At 38.6% G+C, this 17,238-nt stretch overlaps 2 protein-coding genes across 4 annotated transcripts in view; one reads left to right on the top strand and one right to left on the bottom strand.

Moving 5' to 3' along the window:
* Positions 1-17,238, bottom strand: part of GTF2E1 (general transcription factor IIE subunit 1) — a 55,727-nt gene that overhangs the window by 34,458 nt on the left and 4,031 nt on the right. The window contains exons 1-2 of one of the 3 annotated variants that reach the window (XM_005911429.2): positions 5,350-5,488; positions 258-735 (exon numbers count right to left, since the gene is read on the bottom strand). In XM_005911429.2, coding sequence (XP_005911491.1) covers positions 258-705 — 448 coding nt within the window. In that variant the 5' untranslated portion in view covers positions 706-735; positions 5,350-5,488. The other 2 variants (XM_070369971.1, XM_070369976.1) reach the window with 2 other exon arrangements.
* The window catches only part of RABL3 (RAB, member of RAS oncogene family like 3), a 46,278-nt gene continuing 34,668 nt past the window's right edge, over positions 5,629-17,238 (top strand). Inside the window, exons 1-2 of the mRNA XM_005911430.2 lie at positions 5,629-5,680; positions 11,978-12,069. Of these exons, the coding sequence (XP_005911492.1) occupies positions 5,635-5,680; positions 11,978-12,069 (138 nt within the window). The 5' untranslated portion in view covers positions 5,629-5,634. The remainder of the gene's footprint in view (positions 5,681-11,977; positions 12,070-17,238) is intronic.

Genomic DNA, 17,238 nt, shown 5'->3' with positions numbered 1-17,238 from the left:
TTTGATCTCTGGGTCAGGAAGATCCTCTGAAGTAGGGAATGGCAACCCACTCCAGTATGCTTGCCTGGGAAATCCCATGGACAGAGGAGCCTAACAGGCTACAAGTCCATGAGGCCACAAAGAGCTGGACACAACTGAGCACACAATGATATACATAATCAGTTTAAAAACTATGTAAATCAATTTAAGATAAAGGATATACACTTTATCCTAAAAACTTACTTAAAAGAAAGATTCATTAACTGGAAAAATCTCACCTGTCATGGGATCAAAGAGCTGATTAGCTTCTAAGTCTGTAAAAGTACTACTACAGACAGGACATTTGAAGGAAGCCCGGTTGGTGGAATCTCTCTCATCAGTTTCAATCCTCCTTCTCATGTGGTCCAATTTATATTTTACCACATTAACAAGAGTACGATAATTGATAAAGTAGTAGTTGTGGCGAGTGGTTTTCCCATCTGCAGCAGTCTCTACCCTCATTCTGCATTTGATGAACTTGTCTCCCTTTAAATTATTCAAGACTGATCGAAGTTGCTTCCGATCAAATTTGAGAAGCTCCAGCATGTCCTCCTCTTTCACACAGGGGTTTCGGATCAAGATGTCCAAGGCCAAAGCATGCTCAATGCCATAAAATCCCCGGATCACATACTTGGCTAGCCGCTTCAATGCTGCAGGAACCTCAGTGAGGACATCTGGATCTGCCATCTTTAGCAGCAAAGTTCAACTTTAAATGTACTGTCAGAAAAAAAAAGAGAAAATTAGCTAGAATACAGACAAAGCAATCATTTTAAATCCAAAATAATTAACCCATTAAGTAGCTGATAACCAGTATTCTTGGAGTACCACAAAAGTACTCAAAATGTTGTTTTTAAAAGACTTATAAAGCCCAAGCATGTAACAGAGTACAAGATATTCCTCTAGAGTACACAAAAGATTACACCTAAAAAGCTTGACATATTTCTTAAATGGTTTTTTTCATGGGTCGCACAGAGTCCCACAGGACTAAAGCGACTTAACAGCAACAGCAACAGCACAGAGTGTTTAATTCCAAAAAGCAACATTATTTACACCAATGATACAATGATATATTGTATCAAGTCCACTTTATTTCAGAAAGAGAAACACAAAAAGGCTAAACAAAGTCTCATTCATTATTCTTAATGCTACAGATCTTTGGGAATGCTGGGGGAAAAAAACCCTGAGAAACTTAGTTAGCAGTTAGCATATTCTTTTAAGTGTTTTTATTTCTTTTCTTGAGTAAAATTTTTCTACCAAGATAGATTGTAGGATGTTCTACACAGTCATGCTCTCATAATAAATTCATAAGAAACCAATAAACACCTAAATAATGACCAGTTGGGGTGTTTGGCAAAATTACTGTTATAAATCTGAAAGAAATGAACAACTACATACCGGTTTACCAACCTTGAAAAGATAAATGACCAAATAAGCAAATGCTATTCAGTTCTCAAAAACAACAACAAAGACCAAGATACCCTTAAATACTGGATCCCCTGCAGGACAAGCAGAAGCTAAATGTACCCAGAGAACGGTCTTCTAGAAGCCTAAACCAGCATGAGCTAGACTTCCATGTGCTTGTTAAAGAGCCTGGGATTTGAACTTGTGGCTGTGTGATTCTAAGTGAATTCCTTAACAACTTCAAGGCACACTTTACTCTCTGAGAAATAAGGATAGTATCAACTGCCTCAATGAGGTTGTGGTGCATTAATGAGAATGTACTGTGCTTAGAGTGAAAAAAGTGAAGTCACTCAGTCATGTCCAACTCTGTGACCCCATGGACTGTAGCCTACCACGCTCCTCCATCCATGGGATTTTCCAGGCAAGAGTACTGGAGTGGGTTGCCATTTCCTTCTCCAGGGGATCTTCCCGACCCAGGGATTGAACCCGGGTCTCCCGCATTGTAGGCAGATGCTTTATCGTCTGAGCCACCAGGAAAGTCCAACGTGCTTAGAAAGCACTTGTTAATAAAGTGCTTAAATATCAACTTAGTATGTCCCTACACTACAAGGAAATTTCTAACAGACATCCTATTGAACTGTTTCAATAGGGAACCATACTGTTATTAATACTAATTTCTCCTGATCCTTTTATTTAAAATCAGTAGTTATTAACCCTATTAGATTTAATACCTCTTTTGTAAGAAATATATTTACATCCATAGTACTATAAAGGTATTTCTAAATAGCCAGTAACATACACATACAGGGGTAGGGATATAATACCTGACCTGTAATAAAGGAAAAATAAAAGGAAATAGTTATAATAAAATATATATTTTGGATTATAAATACTCAGGCATGAATAAATATGAGAGATAACAAAGTAGCACCTAGATCCAAACTTGTGGTCCTTGAGGCTTTCTGTCATCCCAAGGCTTAAGGATGCCAAGCAAGTGTCTGGGCTCAACACCAAAGCAGTATCATAATACACTAACAGACGTATTTTGTTCTCCTTTCCAACTTGGTCTATATGTCGTACTTGAACCTACTTTTGGAGGTTATGTTTTACATGCTCAACAATTGGCAGAACACAGTATGTGGTTTCAGAAACAGACCAAAGGATGGCAGACAAATGTGAAGATAACCTACTTTTCTAGCATTATTTCCTACTATTGTATTCCCCTCCCTGACCTTCTACCCCATATACTCCATTTTCCAGGCCAACAACTCTCAACCCTGGCTGTAAAGTCAAATCACCCAGGGAACATTTAAAAATACCCACCCTGGACCCGTTCCCAGAGATTCTGTTTTAGCTGGTCTGGGAGGGCCAGATAAGGCATCACACTGATTTTTTTTTAAAGCTCCTTAGGTGACAAATATACTGACTACTGCTACCAACAAACTGGGTACCTGGCTATTACATACCCCCACCAAAGCACATTCCATACAGGGAGAGCCCTGTACTACTTATCATTCAGCCTGTTACTTTTGCCTGAAACATCACAGGGGCACTAAAGATTTGAAAAAGGGAGTGACATGAGGACTCCAATAGGTTTAGGCTTTGAATCCCAGTTCCACCATTTCTTAGCCTATGACCCTGGAAAATTCTCAGCCTCCATTTTACCAGATTAACAGCGCCTTCCTCATAGCATTGATGTGTGAGATTAAATGAGAATTCATACGGAAGTATTGATATTAAGAGCTATAGTAAACAGACTTATACTATGAAAAAGAAGAAATTACCAGAGGACAGGATGAATAAAATTTATTAGAGAAACAAAATCAAAAGGCCCCAATAATAATTCCAATAATATACTGGAAATCAAGTATTTTTAAAATTTTAAATAGCTATTTGGGGGGTTCCCCCCCCCGTTTTTTAATAGAGATAAAATATACATAACAAAATTTACCAGTTAACCATTTTTAAGTAATAGTTCAGTAATGTTAAATACATTCTTAATGTTATGCACCTATCATCACCAACCACTTCCAAACTCTTTTCATTCTGTAAAACTGAAACATTATACCTATTAAACAATAACATATAGCTATTTGTTTTAAGGGACTGTAACTGGAAGAAAAAAGTACTACTATGAGAAGTACATTAACACCTGAAAGAAACAGATTTGGAAAAAATGAAGCAATCAGTGTTAGTTGCTTGTCTTTGAGGAAATACCACAGGATATTACTGTGAAGATACCCAGGAGGTAGCTGAACAAATGAAACTGGAGCTCAGCAAAGAATCACCTTGTTCAAAATCTCTACATTCTAAAATCCTCCTTCCTGACTATGTGTTCTCTCCTAACTGCCTCTGCTGCTGCTAAGTCACCTCTACTCCCCTAATTATGCTGAATCTCCTGAATCTCTGGATTTCATAATACTGAGGTTAGAGGTCTCAGTATGGCAACATCTACCATATCACTTGATTCAAAGAATGTTTTGAAAATTTCTGTATTACTGGTCAACAATTAAAAATCATGAGATTTCACATTTCAATTTTCAGACAGTCTTGAAAATTGGAAATATCTGAGGGAAAAATGTGACCATGTTCCCACATAGAAACAATTAACTAAAGAGCAGTTGACACTTCTAAACAGGGAAGGAGTTGGATTGCCAACTCAGAAGGAGTTGCTTCTGAGTGTGTGACCTCTGGGGACCAGCCCATGTTTCTCTTTTTTTAGCCTCAGAGTTCACAGGTTACCTCTCAGCCTCACCTATGACCCTACCCAGCCCAGAGCCCCAAAGGCAAGTCGGTTTTGTTTTTGAACCATATGTATTACAATCATACAAACACTGGGCACAGAGGTGGAGAAACAAAGATGAAATGAATGCACTCTGCACTTGGTCTATCCTCCTCAGTCTCATTTCCAGGCATTCTCCAATTCCACCAGCCACACATGCGTTCCCCACTTTCAGGCCTGTGCACATGCTGTTCTCTCTGCCTGTCCCCACAACTAAGCCCAAAGTCCCTTCTCCGAACAATCCTTCACATGTCGAATGACATTTCCTCAGAGACACAGTCTCAGGTTCCCCTTAGTAGATTAAATGAGCCCCCTTTCACAAGTTCCCACAGCAGTCTCCCCTTATTTTTTACAGTGAACAGAATACAGTGAACATACTTTCTCCATGTCTACCTCGGAGACCAGGGGCTTAATCTTGTTCACCACTGACTTTCCAGCATATGCCACAGCTGGTCAAGTGCCCCACAAAACTTTCAATAGATCCGCTAAGCACCTGTTCTTCAAATATGCCCACCCAGCTTCCCCTCAATTCACTTCCTTTACTGCGGCTTCCAGAGTAGAAAAAGACAGGGTATTGGAAATCCTCTTCTTAAACTTCAAATGGTTTTAAGCAGGAGGTGATAGCATCAAATTCGTGTTTTTAAGGGCTTATGCGGACTGCAGCGTGTAAAAGAAAAAATGGAAGGAGTGGATGTGGGGAGTCCTGTCAGATTATTTCAGTTTACTTCTATTCCACTTCCAGAAGAACCTGGATTTACACAGCCATCTGGCTTTCTCGGTTGCCACACTTCACGGTACTCTCCATGCCTTCGTACATAAAGTGGCACAATACCGCGAAACCTCCGGACCAGCTGGTCTCCACGCGCCCGGTAACGTTCTCCTCCTCCCCACTGTGACACCCCGACACCCTAAATTCCCTAGGACTCTACCAGCTGAGGACACACTCGGCGCAGTCAAGCCCGTCCTACCCGAGGTCGCACATGGGCCGCTCCGGGGTCAATGGTTCTTTGGAAGACCAAGAAGAGAACCGAATCAAGAAAGTAGCTAAGGCGGAGGAGGATAGCTAAGAAGGAAGGAGCGAAAAGAGAAGGCACCCTAAGAGGTGGCGCCTGGCCAGGGAACCGAGAACAACAGGGAACAAGGTTTACCAAAGCGAATCCTCGAACACTCCCACTACAGCTTCCCTCAGCGCCTCAACTACCGGCTTATCCGAGCCACGCCACTTGTGCGTCAAAGAAAACGATTTATTCCTGCGACCAGCTTTAGAAACCACCCGCTACTTTCAACCAGGCGGGCCAATCACCACAGTGAGGCCTTCAATCAAGAGTCACGCTCCTATTGGCCAATAACATTGAAGGCGCTACCTTTCAAACCCAGCTCTGATTGGCCTATAATCCCGGAATAGGCGTTAACCTCAGGAAGGCAATGACAAGATGGCGTCCCTGGATCGAGTGAAGGTACTGGTTTTGGGAGACTCAGGTGAGCACCTTAACACAACCCTGGGGCTCCCGACACTTTTGAGTTATCCGAAAATCCTACCCTTTCACTCTCCCTCCATTGACCCACCGACTAACTGATTCCGGCTCGTGCTGAATTCCTTCTTAAGTCTTAAAGACTACACTTCCCAGAGGACTTTGCTCAATTTAACGGAGCGGCAGCGTCGTCCGGGTGGGGGGCGCGGAGCCGGGGCGTTTTCTCTGCTTTCGCAGGTTTCTGCGTCGGTTTCCAGGGTGACAGAAGCCCAGAGATTCTTTGTTTTAAAAGATGTGCAGATACTGAGTGCTGAATTGAGCGCCGGGCTGAGACAAGCGCGGACCTTGCCTTTGGGAGATTTTAATTAAGGAAATCAAACATGCACTAGGAAGAATGACACTGTTCCAAGTATTATTGACACTGTTCCAAACTTTGCAGGTATTAACTCATTTAACCCTGAGATCAGTCCTATTATACCATCTTACAAATGATAAAGTGAGGCGGAGAGATGTATGGCTTATGATATTTACATTGTAAATGACGGAACTGGTTTGAGCTGCAAGTCTACGTATCCAAAACACCAACCCATACTATTTCATGAAATAACAGGTGGTAGTCCTGTTTTACTTTCAGCTGCATTTCTCTTTTCTTTGTTCTCTTTAATCTTAATTGAAAACCTATTATGTTTAGGTTTTTGAAACATATTATGTGCTAGGCTGTAAGAAATAGAAATTTTAAGATAGAGGCCATATTGTGAAACAGCTGGAACCATGCTGAGCCCAGCTTAATCCTAGTGTTAAAATTCTTACCTTGGACGCTTGAGAACTGGAATTGAAATCTGTGTTTCTCTATCCCCTTCACTATCTTTCTGTTTCTCCTAGCCTCCATTCCTAATCTTCGTAAGAACCTGGAATAGATGACATCCTTGCTTTTCGTGTGGTGGTGGTGGTGGTGGTGGTGGTTTAGTCGATAAGTTGTGTCCGACCCTTACTACCCCCGTGGACTGTATGTGGCCCGCCAGGCTCCTCTGTCCGGGGGATTTCCCAGGCAAGCATACTGGAGTGGGTTGCCATTCCCTACCCCAGGGCATCTTCCCGACCCAGGGATCAAACCGGCGTCTCTTGCATCTCCTGCATTGCAGACAGATTCTTTACCTCTGAGCCACCAGGGCAGCCTGGTGCATTTCATAGATGTACTTTTCTAAATTGACCTTTGGATATTTGCTACGAGCAAAAACATTGTGTCAGATGCTTGAAGGTGGAGAGGACGTACTCCAAAGAGCTTGAAAATTAGCCTTACCAAATGGAGTAAAATTGCTGTGGGGAGGAGTTTGAGTACCTTTTCAGATTACCTGAAGATTATTTTGCATTACAAAATATTTTACAGAGAGCATTATTTAATATTCCCTTCAGAAAGTTGCATAATGAAACCCTGTGAACATAATCCAGTTTATGTCAACTTTAGTTTTTTAGCTTTAAGTGATACTGAAGTTAATTTAATAAAAGCATTCAGTTTCACAGATAAAGAAAGCAGTGTTGGTCTAAATGGACCTCACAAGAGTATCACCAAGTAGGTTTTAGAAGAATCCAGAGTTAACACTTCCCAGTTGGCGCTTGTGATGAAGAACACACATGCCAATCCAGGAGACATAAGAGACCTGGCTTCCATCCCTGGGTCAGGAAGATCCCCTGGAGGAGGAAATGGCAACCCACTCCAGTATTCTTACCTGGAGAGTTCCCGAGACAGAGGAGCCTGGTGGGCCACAGTCAGTGGGATCTCAAAGAGTCAGACAGGACTGAAGCAACTTAGCACAGCACAGCACAGAGCTAACACAGTTTTTCATGACACGTAAAAGTGGGTGCTCTCTGTCATTTTTTAATTCCCTTTCTACTGCATGTAGCAACCCCTTCATGTTGACATCTTGTGGAAACTGTCCATTCCCCCACCCCAATTTTTAAATACCTATTACACATAACACTGAGTTAAGTGGTAGGGATATATCTGTGGAATCAAGGCATTATGCAACAGGGTTGAATTGGCTGCTCTATTAAATGTGGAAAAGTGATCCAGCAATTATCAATAGAAAACTTTTTAAAATTATTCTTATAGTTTAGTTGTAAAACAGAAAACATAGCCCTACCCACCAGGAAAGTGATTGATCCTGTCACACATTCACTGAAGTTAGGCTTTATTTGCAGTCAGTTCTTGTCTTTTTATAATTCCCTTTTAACAGTGATTTGCTATCTGACAGATTAGAATAGACTTTTTACACTTCATCTGCCTTTGTATTTAAACTTCAAAGTTTACTTTTGAATAAAGGCTTATTTTTCCCTGTGAAATTTTGAGGGTTTCACAAATATATAAAGGAATGACTTTGGATTTAGAAATCTGTTTGTATGCCATAGAGTTACTTGATAATTGAGTAAGGAATTCTGAAAATCTAACACGCGCATACTCTTTTCTCTTTGTTCCTTTGGTATAAGGAATGATCTTAACACATTACCAACTCTGTTTGGCCCTGGCATTTATTTGATTATTTTGAACTTTTTTACCCAGCAAGTCAAGTGCTTTCTTTTGATCTAAGTTAGTTCTATTGATGAAAACATAGAATTAGAACCTCCTTAAATTCTTAAAGTTAGCCACTATTCTTAGCACTTAAGTTGTTCTTACTGTGTAACAAGTTCATCCCGTGTTAGCTAACTCTTGTCACCCAAAACACCCAAAAGGTAGTTCATGGAGAGCTATAAAATATTATTGCATAGAAATTTTTACTTTGACAGAGTTAAATTTAACTTGAAATTCAAGCCTTGTATAAAGCTGATAACTAAATGCCTAGCTATGTGCCTCCAACATAAACAAGCCTACTTGTAAACACAAAAATCAATATTCCCTAAAGGTAATAGATAGCAGATGCAATGCGATGAATAAAGACAAAGCTCAGTTTGAGTATTCAAAATTCTTCCTTGCTTGTATATAAAAGTAGTAAATGAAAGGGAAATCTGAGAATATGTTTGGTTCAATTACATGAGCATCTATTATATGAAAAGGTCACTAAAACCCAGTAGATAAATGGGTAGAGCGTGTCAATAGATAATTAATAAGAGAGGAAAAGCAACTGGCTTGCAAAGATGAGCATGTGTATCTTTACCAGAAGGTAAGCAAATGCAGACTAAAACAAAAATGTCACTTTTTTTCCTCTTATAAACTAACAAAGATGAAAAAGCAACCGCACACTGTTGAGGTGCAGTAAGACCTGCAGTCTTGTGTATATGGCTGGTGGCAGAGTAACGAGATACAAGTCGTCAGTGTAAATCAAGAACTTTAAATGTTCATTTCCTTTTACATATTAATTTCATTTCTTGGAAGGTATACTAACAAAATAATTTTAAACAAAAGTTTAAACAAACCTTTTCTTAGTATAGTGAAAAGTTCAAAGCACCCTAATATCTAATAATGAGAAAATGTTTAAATCATTATGTCTACTCTCTGAACTTGGAGACATTAAAAATATTTCTGAAGATTCTGTAAGAACATGGAAATTTTTAGCCAATAAATAAGTACTAATTGAGACCCTATTCTTTGTACTAGAAATAAAAAATAAGTAAAACCCAGTCCCAGGCCTCAAAGAACTTAAAATTAAGCAGCAAGAATAAAATCTAAACAAGCAAATATCATAGTGTATTTTAAGTGCTCTATGGGAGAGTGAACAGTGGAGCTGCAGAGGATGATGAATGATGTGCTTAGTTCTGCCCGTATAGAATATGAAAAGACTTTTTATATAGAATGATGCTGAGTCTTGAAAGATTAATTCATCAGGCCAATGGGAGAGGGGAAATGGAGAGGCTGGGTAGAATATTTCAGACAAAACCAGCTGTGTAAACAAAGGCTTATGTTTCTTTTTTTTTAAGTACCTGCATTGCATCACTCAGTCTGACTCTTTGCGAGCCCATGGGCTGTAGCCCACCAGGCTCCTCTGTCTATGGGATTCTCCAGGCAAGAATACTGGAGTAGGTAGCCATTCCCTTCTCCAGGGGATCTGTCCTGGTTCTCCAGCACTGCGGGCAGATTCTTTACTGTCTGAGCTACCAGGGCACTTCCGAGGTGGCGCTAGTGGTAAAAGAATCTGCCTGACAGTGCAGGAGATGCAATAGACTTGGGTTCCATCCCTGGGTTGGGAAGATCACCAGGAGAAGGGAATGGCAGCCCACTCCAGTATTCTTACCTGAAAAATCCTAGGGACAGAGAAGCCTGGCGGGCTACAGTCCATGGGGTCATAAAGAGTCGGACATAACTGAGGGACTGAGCACACATGCACATATATATGTTCATAATAACAACCTGCTTATAGAAAACCTCTGCTTATAATATTAAATCTGCATGCTGACAGTAGTGCTCTTCAAGTGATTTTTTTCTTCTTTTTTCTATACTTTCTACATAGTCTGAAAATAAAACTTATAATAAAAAGTGATAGGTCCATATGCAATAAGGCACACAAAGAGGTATTTTATCTTTTATAACAACTAGTGATGCATGAAGACTCGCCAAATGTGCTTGTTATAATAGCATCCTGAAATGTGTTAATTGAATGAGTAACCCTGCACACAAACGTACATGGGATAGTTCATTTCCTTTCCTCTTCCTACGGATCTCTAAACACTAGCCCTAACATTAGTAACTATATTATCCTAAACCCAGGAGATCTATAATAAAAGAAAATACTGTCCTTTGAATGGGAGAAGGTATTTGCAAATGACATATCCCATAGGGGATATCCAAAATATATAAAGAACTTATACAACTCAATATCAAAAAACAATCTAATTTTTAAAAATATGCAGAGTATCTTAAAACACATTTTTCCAAAGAAAACATACACATGAAAATATGCTCAGCGTCTCTCATCATCAGGGAAATGCAAATCAAAACCACAAAATATTGTATCACACCTGCCAGAATGACTGTCATCAAAAAGGCAACAAATGACCAGTGTTGTCCAGGATGTGGATAGAAGAGAACCTCATGTACTCGTGGTGTAATTGTAAATTGGTGTAGCCACAGAGGAAAACTATGGAAGCTCCTCATGAAATTAAAAATAGTTGCCATATGATCCAGCAACTACTTCTGGATATTTACCTGAAGAAAACAAAACACTAATTTGAAAAGAGGTATCCACCCCTATGTTCACTGCAGCATTAATGACAGTAGCTAAGATCTTGCCGTTTATGACAACATGAATGGATCTGGAAGGTTTTATACTCAGTGAAATAAGTCAAACAGAGAAAGACAAACTGCGTGATCTCATTTATACGTATAATAGAATCTAAAAACAAAACAAAATGAAAACAGGCTCAAATACTGAGAACAAACTGGTGTTTGCTAGAAAGGAGCTGTGGGGAAAGGGGTAAAATAGGTACAGGGAATTGAGTTACAAACTTCTGGTTATAAATAAGTCACAGGGATGTATAGCATAGGGCATATCACAAATGGTACTGTAATAGCTTTGTATAGGGACAGATGATTACCAGACTTACTGTGGTGATCATTTTATAATGTATTTAAATGTTGTATACCTGAAACCAACATAATATTGTACATCAACTATACTTCAATAAAAAGAAAACTGCTGCCTGTAAAGAAAAAGGGCCATCATGTAGATGGAGAAAAGTTGTTCTCCTTTTCCAAAAGATAAGTCTAGGCCAAGTGATTGACTGCTTTCCAATGATCACCGTATGGGAGAACTGAAGTATCTAAATATGAATTTGTGAAATGGTGAATCCCTGTCACTGACAGTATTCAAGCCCAATCCAGAAGAGCAACTAACAGGATCTGTGAAAGGGACCTCTGCATTGGTGGTCAGTATAGAGGAGATTACCTCTAAAGTGTAAGAGTCTACAATTCTAAAATAAGCTGAATAGATGTAATCATTCCAGAGGAAAAGGATTAGTTAATTTGAAATTGCCCTGGATGAATAGTTCTCAAAGTGAGTTCCCTGGATCAGTAGCATCAACATTACCTGGGAATTTGTTAGAAGTGCAAATCTTTGGCTTCCATGACACACCTGCTGAATTGGAAGCTCTGGGGACAGGACCCAGAATTCTATGTTGTTTAGCAATTCCTTCAGAGGATTCTGATACTAAATTTGAGAGAACCAGTGTCGTTAACCATCTTCTCTATCAGTGAAGCTTATTAAATCATCGATATGGTATGAACACCCTTTAAACAACCATGCTTTGCATAACATTATTCCTGCTTAGTCTTTTCAGCATGTCTTTTATATGACTAGAGTGCTTGTATCTTTTACAGGTGTTGGGAAATCCTCCTTAGTTCATCTTCTGTGCCAGAATCAAGTGCTGGGAAATCCATCGTGGACTGTGGGCTGCTCAGTAGATGTCAGAGTATGTGTCTCTTATATTTTAGTTTTTCAGTGTCTTATTAAAGATAACCTCTTCAAACTTGTGGTCAGATTACGGCCATGTAGTCAGGACTAAATAATAAGAATAACTAGTCTTTATTAAATACCTACTGTGTGCTGGATACTATCCCCAATGTTTTAGATGTCTTTGCTTATTTAGTCTTTTTTAAACTGTGAGATATAGCTACCAAAATCAAGGCACAGAGAGGTAAAGTAACTTGATCAAATTCATTCAGTTCATAAGAAGCAGAGTCAAGATTTGATTCTCATTAGTCTGATTCCAGAGACTTCACTTTTAATTACTGTGCTATATATCTAGAGTTCACTTAATGTGCTCCATAAATAATTCTGCTTAAGCCTTTACCACTAAGATAGTCAACTTTGGCTAGAAATACAGTGTAAAGGCAAAATCTTCTAGGTCATCTGTTCCACCTCACATTTAGGAAACACAAGTGCTGTTTCCACTGCATTAACTGCCTTCCAGATATTTTGGTCTTGCTAATTCCAGCTAGTCCTGTCCAAGCCCCTATTATACTGGCATACCTTTCTCCATTGAGTTAAGAAATAATCATTAGCTCGATTGACAGCTATTATATTTTCCTTCAGTTCATTGCACCTGTTGTTCCATAGTCTGTGATATATATTGCTGAAGATTAGAAATCTTTCAGCCTAAGTATTCCTTTTAAAGATAACTTCTTCTCTCTAGTTTCTTTAGAAAAAAAATTTTTTTTTAATCTTTGATATTCTGTAGTTTTGCTGACCTATATTTGGGGGTAGGTTAGTTTTTAGTCGTCTTGATCAGAAGTTGTACACCTCATGTCTGTCTTCATTTTTCAAAATTTTTAGCTGTTGTCTGTTTGCCTTGCCTTGTTCCCTCTATCTTCTCCTTTAGAACTTCCGTTGGATGTTCGTCCTCACATATTTTAATTGCACTTTCATGTTTTCTTTTTTTTTTTTTGGATTCTTATTTATTTTATTTTTTTTTTTAGCTTTTTATTTTTTTTAAATTTTATTTTATTTTTAAACTTTACATAATTGTATTAGTTTTGCCAAATATCAAAATGAATCCGCCACAGGTATACGTGTGTTCCCCATCCTGAACCCTCCTCCCTCCTCCCTCCCCATACCATCCCTCTGGGTCGTCGCAGTGCACCAGCCCCAAGCATCCAGTATCGTGCATCAAACCTGGACTGTCAACTCATTTCATACATGATAGTATACATGTTTCAATGCCATTCTCCCAAATCTTCCCACCCTCTCCCTCTCCCACAGAGTCGATAAGACTGTTCTATACATCAGTGTCTCTTTTGCTGTCTCGTATACAGGGTTATTGTTACCATCTTTCTAAATTCCATATGTATGTATTAGTGTACTGTATTGGTGTTTTTCTTTCTGGCTTACTTCACTCTGTATAATAGGCTCCAGTTTCATCCATCTCATTAGAACTGATTCAAATGAATTCTTTTTAATGGCTGAGTAATACTCCATTGTGTATATGTACCATAGCTTTCTTATCCATTCATCTGCTGATGGACATCTAGGTTGCTTCCATGTCCTGGCTATTATAAACAGTGCTGCGATGAACATTGGGGTACACGTGTCTCTTTCCCTTCTGGTTTCCTCAGTGTGTATGCCCAGCAGTGGGATTGCTGGATCATAAGGCAGTTCTATTTCCAGTCTTTTAAGGAATCTCCACACTGTTCTCCATAGTGGCTGTACTAGTTTGCATTCCCACCAACAGTGTAAGAGGGTTCCCTTTTCTCCACACCCTCTCCAGCATTTATTGCTTGTAGACTTTTGGATCGCAGCCATTCTGACTGGCGTGAAAATGGTACCTCATAGTGGTTTTGATTTGCATTTCTCTGATAATGAGTGATGTTGAGCATCTTTTCATGTGTTTGTTAGCCATCTGTATGTCTTCTTTGGAGAAATGTCTATTTAGTTCTTTGGCCCATTTTTTGATTGGGTCACTTATTTTTCTGGAATTGAGCTGTAGGAGTTGCTTGTATATTTTTGAGATTAATTGTTTGTCAGTTGCTTCATTTGCTATTATTTTCTCCCATTCTGAAGGCTGTCTTTTTACCTTGCTTATAGTTTCCTTTGTTGTGCAGAAGCTTTTAAGTTTAATTAGGTCCCATTTGTTTATTTTTGCTTTTATTTCCAATATTCTGGGAGGTGGGTCATAGAGGATCCTGCTGTGATGTATGTCGGAGAGTGTTTTGCCTATGTTCTCCTCTAGGAGTTTTATAGTTTCTGGTCTTAAGTTTAGATCTTTAATCCATTTGGAGTTTATTTTTGTGTATGGTGTTAGGAAGTGTTCTAGTTTCATTCTTTTACAAGTGGTTGACCAATTTTCCCAGCACCACTTGTTAAAGAGATTGTCTTTTCTCCATTGTATATTCTTGCCTCCTTTGTCAAAGATAAGGTGTCCATATGTGCGTGGATTTATCTCTGGGCTTTCTATTTTGTTCCGTTGATCTATATTTCTGTCTTTGTGCCAGTACCATACTGTCTTGATGACTGTGGCTTTGTAGTAGAGCCTGAAGTCAGGCAGGTTGATTCCTCCTTTCCATACTTCTTTCTCAAGATTGCTTTGGCTATTCGAGGTTTTTTGTATTTCCATACAAATTGTGAAATTATTTGTTCTAGCTCTGTGAAGAATACTGTTGGTAGCTTGATAGGGATTGCATTGAATCTATAGATTGCTTTGGGTAGTATACTCATTTTCACTATATTGATTCTTCCAATCCATGAACATGGTATATTTCTCCATCTATTAGTGTCCTCTTTGATTTCTTTCACCAGTGTTTTATAGTTTTCTATATATAGGTCTTTAGTTTCTTTAGGTATATATATTCCTAAGTATTTTATTCTTTCCGTTGCAATGGTGAATGGGATTGTTTCCTTAATTTCTCTTTCTGTTTTCTCATTACTAGTGTATAGGAATGCAAGGGATTTCTGTGTGCTGATTTTATATCCTGCAACTTTACTATAATCATTGATTAGTTCTAGTAATTTTCTGGTGGAGTCTTTAGGGTTTTCTATGTAGAGGATCATGTCGTCTGCAAACAGTGAGAGTTTTACTTCTTCTTTTCCAATTTGGATTTCTTTTATTTCTTTTTCTGCTCTGATTGCTGTGGCCAAAACTTCCAAAACTATGTTGAATAGTAATGGTGAAAGTGGGCACCCTTGTCTTGTTCCTGACTTTAGAGGAAATGCTTTCAATTTTTCACCATTGAGGATAATGTTTGCTGTGGGTTTGTCATATATAGCTTTTATTATGCTGAGGTATGTTCCTTCTATTCCTGCTTTCTGGAGAGTTTTTATCATAAATGGATGTCGAATTTTGTCAAAGGCTTTCTCTGCATCTATTGAGATAATCATATGGTTTTTATTTTTCAATTTGTTAATGTGGTGTATTACATTGATTGATTTGCGGATATTGAAGAATCCTTGCATCCCTGGGATAAAGTCCACTTGGTCATGGTGTATGATCTTTTTAATGTGTTGTTGGGTTCTGATTGCTAGAATTTTGTTAAGGATTTTTGCATCTATGTTCATCAGTGATATTGGCCTGTAGTTTTCTTTTTTTGTGGGATCTTTGTCTAGTTTTGGTATTAGGGTGATGGTGGCCTCATAGAATGGGTTTGGAAGTTTACCTTCCTCTGCAATTTTCTGGAAGAGTTTGAGTAGGATAGGTGTCAGCTCTTCTCTAAATTTTTGGTAGAATTCAGCTGTGAAGCCGTCTGGACCTGGGCTTTTGTTTGCTGGAAGATTTTTGATTACAGTTTCAATTTCCATGCTTGTGATGGGTCTGTTAAGAGTTTGTATTTCTTCCTGGTCCAGTTTTGGAAAGTTGTACTTTTCTAAGAATTTGTCCATTTCTTCCACGTTGTCCATTTTATTGGCATATAATTGTTAATAGTAGTCTCTTATGATCCTTTGTATTTCTGTGTTGTCTGTTGTGATCTCTCCATTTTCATTTCTAATTTTATTGATTTGATCTTTCTCCCTTTGTTTCTTGATGAGTCTGGCTAATGGTTTGTCAATTTTATTTATCCTTTCAAAGAACCAGCTTTTGGCTTTGTTGATTTTTGCTATGGTCTCTTTTGTTTCTTTTGCATTTATTTCTGCCCTAATTTTTAAGATCTCTTTCCTTCTACTAACCCTGGGGTTCTTCATTTCTTCCTTTTCTAGTTGCTTTAGGTGTAGAGTTAGGTTATTTATTTGACTTTTTTCTTGTTTCTTGAGGTATGCCTGTATTGCTATGAACTTTCCCCTTAGGACTGCTTTTACAGTGTCCCACAGGTTTTGGGTTGTTGTGTTTTCATTTTCATTGGTTTCTATGCAAATTTTGATTTCTTTTTTGATTTCTTCTGTGATTTGTTGATTATTCAGCAGCGTGTTGTTCAGCCTCCATATGTTGGAATTTTTAATAGTTTTTCTTCTGTAATTGACATCTAATCTTACTGCATTGTGGTCAGAAAAGATGCTTGGAATGATTTCTATTTTTTTGAATTTACCAAGGCTAGCTTTATGGCCCAGGATGTGATCTATCCTGGAGAAGGTTCCACGTGCGCTTGAGAAAAAGGTGAAATTCATTGTTTTGGGATGAAATGTCCTATAGATATCAATTAGGTCTAACTGGTCTATTGTATCGTTTAAAGTTTGTGTTTCCATGTTAATTTTCTGTTTAGTTGATCTATCCATAGGTGTGAGTGGGGTATTAAAGTCTCCCACTATTATTGTGTTATTGTTAATTTCTTTTTTCATACTTGTTAGCATTTGCCTTACATATTGTGGTGCTCCCGTGTTGGGTGCATATATATTTATAATTGTTATATCTTCTTCTTGGATTGATCCTTTGATCATTATGTAGTGACCTTCTTTGTCTCTTTTTACAGCCTTTGTTTTAAAGTCTATTTTATCTGATATGAGTATTGCTACTCCTGCTTTCTTTTGGTCCCTATTTGCATGGAAAATCTTCTTCCAGCCCTTCACTTTCAGTCTGTATGTGTCCCCTGTTTTTAGGTGGGTCTCTTGTAGACAACATATGTAGGGGTCTTGTTTTTGTATCCATTCAGCCAGTCTTTGTCTTTTGGTTGGGGCATTCAACCCATTTACGTTTAAGGTAATTACTGATAAGTATGAT

The sequence above is a fragment of the Bos mutus genome, chromosome 1 (genome assembly GCF_027580195.1).
Source record: "Bos mutus isolate GX-2022 chromosome 1, NWIPB_WYAK_1.1, whole genome shotgun sequence".
Classification (NCBI taxonomy): domain Eukaryota; kingdom Metazoa; phylum Chordata; class Mammalia; order Artiodactyla; family Bovidae; genus Bos; species Bos mutus.
The sequence above is the reverse complement of the archived record's forward strand: the minus strand, read 5'-3'. Positions and strand labels throughout refer to the sequence as shown.